The sequence below is a fragment of the Alosa sapidissima genome, chromosome 11 (assembly GCF_018492685.1).
Source record: "Alosa sapidissima isolate fAloSap1 chromosome 11, fAloSap1.pri, whole genome shotgun sequence".
Taxonomy (NCBI): Eukaryota; Metazoa; Chordata; class Actinopteri; order Clupeiformes; family Clupeidae; genus Alosa; species Alosa sapidissima.
The window spans coordinates 27692944-27698383 of NC_055967.1; the positions used below are offsets into that span (position 1 = coordinate 27692944).

A 5440-nucleotide genomic window follows, 5' to 3' on the forward strand; every position below is an offset into this window, starting at 1 on the left:
TGTAAAATGTTTTTATATCCGACACTGTGTCTAGGTGCCCACTGTTGTCTTATTTTAAGATGTTGTTTTGGCTCCATTACACAGTCAGTGCTGACTTCCATTTGTCTATCAAGCTGTCTCTGTCACGGGATCTGACCAGTGACCAATCATGTTGTCATCTTGTTCGCTTCAGGTGGTCTGCTGGAAATGTTCGGAGTACAAGGCGCCTCTGGAGTATGACGCAAACAAGATTAACAAGGTGTGCAAGGACTGCTTTTCCATCCTCACTGGTCACTCAGAGGAGAAGGAGGGCAAGAAGAAGGGCATCTTAGAGGTGAGAGATGGAGGAGAAGTCTCCCCTTGTCTTTTTTGTGCTCTTACATGATGTGTTAAGCTTTGAACTGCAGGCATCATACATTTGCTAGGCAAGCGTGAAAATGAAATTGTTCTGAATGTAATCTGACTGAGAGACCATTCCAAAAAAACTATGAACCGCAGAAACGAAGGAAAGCAAAGCATTCTTGAGGGCAACAGGAGGAGTCGGTGATGGTAAGAACTACGGAATTATGGGATAGTGGAGGTTTTGGTGACTTGAGTGGGAAGACATTTTGAGCACACACTAACACACCAGGAAAGAGCTTCAGTTGGATTCCTTTGTAGACTTTCTCACTACCCCCTGAAACTTACACCTTACTGAGAACACATTGCACAGAGTGTGTGCTCAAAGTCTACATTCTCTCAAAACTTTTTTAAAAGACATTTATGAGGATGGTAGTGGGGATTCCCCCAAGTGTCCAGTCTGAGTGGTGGTCTTAAAGGTCTTCCATGGGAGGTGGCCTTAAGAACTCATCTTTTTTGTTTCTAATTTCCAACCAACTACTTTGTCACGTCTTTGCACAAGTGTGAAAGTCCTCACCTACATGATAGTGAAGTTCAAATGTCTCTTGAGACAGCAAAATGGATGTGATGATCATATCTATGATAAAACAATTTCAGTCATATCTGGAAAATAAACCAAGTGTGAAAAAAACAGGTACTAATTTTCCTTGTGCAAAGTCTGACAAAACATTTTGGGGCAAGCAATCAATGTTTTAAGGCTAAATAAAATTCACAATATTTCCTTGCCAAATGTAGGCTATTTCTCAGCCCTCCAACTGATATGTCTGTCCAGTACTTCAGTCCCTCACTGTGTCCCCATCCTCTATATCTTACCCCCCCCAGATTGAGGCGGCGCAGTTCTCGGGCAGCAGCATCATGTGTGGCTTCCTGCAGTACTGTGAGAAGAATAAGCCCTGGCAGAAGGTGTGGTGTGTCATCCCAGAAAAAGAGGCGCTGGTGCTCTACCTGTACGGAGCACCACAGGTGAGTCCACACACACACACACACACACACACACGTCATCCCTAAGAAAGAGGCGCCGGTGCTCTACCTGTACGGAGCACCACAGGTGAGTCAGATGATTAGGTCTCTGGGTTCTACTCACTCCCACATTGTGGAGTGGAGCCATCACTGATACTAATTTATTCCCAGCCTTGTTCTCCTCTCTCGCTCTGACAAACACACACAATCAAACACACACACACACACACACACACACACACACAAACACACACACACACATACACACACACACACATACACACACACACACACACACGTCATCCCTAAGAAAGAGGCCCTGGTGCTCTACCCTATGGCAGAATGGCAGAAGAGAGTTTCATTAATAACGTAAAATGTTATGTTCTTATTTCTAATCTTCTAATCTTCATCTTCTAATCTTCATCTTTAATCTCCCTCTCTCCATCTCCAGGATGTGAAGGCCCAGTCCACCATTCCTCTGCTGGGGTACACCGTGGAGGACAACCCCAAGGCAGCCGACGCCCCTGCCAGCTTCCGCCTGTCCCAGTCCAAGTCGCTCCACTGCTTCTTCGCCGAGAATGAGGAAGTCAAGCAACGCTGGCTCAGGGTCATCCGCGTCGCTGTGACGGGGGAGGTACCCGAGTCGCCGCTGCACCACGGAGAAGCCACGCCTCCATCTACCGACTCTGCCAATCAGACGCAGCCCAATTCAGACAGCCTTTGAGGGAACTTTACACACATATGGGGATGCTCATAGGAGACCACCTTGGAACTCTCACAGCAGAGCATATGCATCTATGTGTATATATACTGTATATGTGTGTGTGTGTGTGTGCGCGCACAAACGCAAACATTGGCTGGATTCATATATAACTGCGCACACACACATGCAGAGACACATAATGAGCTTTGAAGTTTCCTGTAAATTAGAAGTTCAATCTGGCGAACTGGGCTCAGCCACAAAACACTAGAGGACTCGGCATACCACACAGCTGTCCACTCAAGGCCCGCCTCATTCTCTCTCCTTCTGGAAGGATCTATGCTTTCCATACCACACACTCCCTCACCCTTGACATCTCCATGACCTTTGAACTCCCAACTGCATACACACAAGTGGATTATGGGATTGCTTATCAGCGTGTGTCGGTGACGCACTGGTTCCTCCTGCCGTGTACGAGTGGACTCACTGTGGTGACCAAGAGCTCCCACAGAGAGAGAGAGAGATAGAGAGAGAGAGAGACGTATGGGAAAGAGCTGTTCTGAAAACCTGTCTCTCTCGCCATGCGAAGTGCCAAACTAGCGCAGGCTAAGCGCCTGCCGTTTCTCTCGGAGCCCAACTGAATCCCGTCGTGAAAGACTCCAGTCCACGCTGGCCAGCTGTCTGTAGTAAATAGCTCCCTGCCCCGTTACTCAAGAGTTTCCTGAGAAGCTTCAAACTCTTACCAGCATAGCAAAGGACAGCATGTCTCTCACCGTCCATCAGGACTCCAGAAGTGGCATCAACAACAGTGTAACCAAAATCCCTTCAACCAGGGGACTAGTGGGGCCCAAACCCCTACTCTAAATACTCCTCCCTTATTATATAAATCACTGGACCTGCTTTAGAAAGGAGTGTATATGTGTGTGTGTGTGTGTGTGGGGGTGGGGGGAGTGGGGCAGTTCCCGGCTTGCAAAGTCTGATGGGAAGTCAGCCATGTGGAGAAGTGTTACACACACACATGCGGCGGATGTGCCTCCTCTGAGGACAATGGACTAGCGTCAGGAGAATGATGTGACTGTTTCTGTACCTGCGCTTCCAAATGGCCAATGTGCGAATGTGAGATTCCTTGTGGGGGTTGTCCTCCTCCCAAGATGGCAATAGGCTCGGGAATGGGCCGCCTCAGATAAGGTCAATCTGGGTTAGATTCCTTGCAGAGCCTGTGCCCACTCTTGCCAGCTGTATGATACTCAGTATTGCAGAAGATGTGTGTGGGGATGTTTGTGATTGTGAGTGAGAAACTTCCTGTAAATGTCTATCATATGTGTATACAGAGCACGTTTCTACTGACCATCCTTTTTATAGGCAACTGACCCCCCCCCCCCCCCCTCCTAAAACTGGGGTTAAGTACTGCTGAGGACACTTCCTGTGTTATTAAATAGGACTTCCTGTCGGCAGTCAGCACAATCAGACACACACGGGCTCGGTGGTGTGGAGAGAAAAATTTACTCTTTTTTTAAGTATTGTAATTAATGTATTATTTAAGATAATTTATAGAGGTATATTGTGCATGGTTTTAAAGAGTAGCACAACAATTTTAAAAAAGCAACAAACCGTTCTTTCATCTGTTATGACTCCATCCTTTTATTTTATGATTTCCCTACAAGTTATTTTTAGACTTTAGTAGCATATAGGCTTACATCCGCAGACTGATGAACATAATGTCTTCAATTGTGTCACGCAAATGAATTCCCCTTCCTATGAGTTCTCCTGTTCTGCTCGTTGGGCCTGAGACGTTTCTGTGATGGGGGGGTTGAATGGGGACACAGACACAACCAACAACATCCCAGACCTGAACTGTGTCCCAAATCTTCTACAGGCCACAGATCCAGGTGAGGTGAGGGCATGGGATGAGAACAGTAGCCTCTGAGTCAGCAGTTATCAGCAGAAAGCAATGAGAACAGACATTGCTTACGTTTGCTTTTGACATCCATTGGAGACATATTTAGGGCAAGTGCTCCAAATACAGTCCACGTGTCTCTAAAAGAATCATTGTATTTTTTTATGGACTGTTGGATCAGAGAAGCCTATTAAGTTTATTGGGTCATTGCGAACAAACTGAATGAGGAGCATCTGAACACATGCTTCAAATAAGTTAATCCGAGACAGTTGTATTTCTGAATGAAATGCATCAAGTCATCTACAATCTGGGCAAAGTGAAATGAAAAACATAATCCTGCGAGTTAATTTAACGTCCCCATCATTTTCTGCCCGCCGACCAATCTTTTGCACACAGACTTCACCTCACTTCATCTTTGTCTGTCTGTCCACCTGTCCTGTCAGGGGTGCAACAGCGCAATCGTTCAAATGTGAATGAATGTATCCCAGCAGGCCCTTAAGCCTCGCACGCGCCCCGCTGATACTGTGCCTAGGCTCTCCGACTGCATCTGGACAGAGTCGGATCAGAGCCAACTGCATTCCAGAATGTAGCACAGATAGCAGCGCGAACGTCAATGTCAAAGCTTAAAGGGATACCAGGCAAGCCTGATGCGTTTTCTCTACGAAGCTCCCCCTACCGTCTGTACGTGTCGATACGTGTGCGAGCCCTCTCTGGCTTCGCCGGCTCTGCCATTATACACACGTTTGCAACAATCGCTAGCGTTTCGTTAGCCTGCCTCTGTGCTAGGGATGCAGGATGTAAACTGATCCTGCTTCTCGCGATGTCTGAGACTTTGTGAGACAGAAGGTCGGCGGGTAGGATACACCAACTTGCAAGTGGGATATTCTTCCTACAGGCAGTAGGGGCGGGCGAGAGCCTTCATTCGCCCCGTAATGAGTCATTTAACCATATACCGACTTACGAAGATGATTAATTAAACACGAAAACGTTGCCTGGTGTCTCTTTAAGATATCTACCCTAGCCATTAATGACTGTGTACCGTCAGTGTTAAGCAACTAGCTACGGCATTGACAGCACGATGTCAGCATAATGTTACAAGCTGTAGCGTTGATGACAATGCACTCTAAACATCAGGGTCCTACCTATAGCATCGCTGACTGCACATTGTGAGCCTAAGCTGTCTTCACTGCGCAGTGCGCACCCTGGTGATTACCTGCGACTGCACAGCTGTCAATGTAACTGAATGACTTTGGCTTCTGTTCCACCCTACTTCTGACAAAGTTGACAACAATGAAAAAAGAAATCAATGCACTTTACCCTTCTCTATAAAAGTGTACCTTGTAAAGAAATAAAAACAAGATTCAAGTATTATTCCATATACTGGTGTGTGTGTGTTTTTTGGTATGATTTTCGAGTAAACTGTTAAGTGTCTTGTATAGACTAGTGGGAACCTTGGATTAGAATATCACTCCAATGCATTTTAAATAAAGCAGTGAAGCTTTGAA

General features: G+C 46.3%; 1 protein-coding gene across 11 annotated transcripts in view; it reads left to right on the forward strand.

The window, feature by feature from the left end:
* The window catches only part of fgd4a (FYVE, RhoGEF and PH domain containing 4a), a 62401-nt gene extending 58481 nt beyond the window's left edge, over positions 1 to 3920 (forward strand). For 10 of the 11 annotated variants that reach the window (XM_042111393.1, XM_042111392.1, XM_042111399.1 and 7 more), the window contains 3 exons: positions 173 to 313; positions 1201 to 1341; positions 1790 to 3920. In XM_042111393.1, the coding sequence (XP_041967327.1) occupies positions 173 to 313; positions 1201 to 1341; positions 1790 to 2062 (555 nt within the window). In that variant the 3' untranslated portion in view covers positions 2063 to 3920. Of the gene's footprint in view, positions 1 to 172; positions 314 to 477; positions 529 to 1200; positions 1342 to 1789 lie in introns of those variants that run through there. The other variant, XM_042111400.1, reaches the window with a different exon arrangement.
* Positions 3921 to 5440: the final 1520 nt, after the last annotated feature.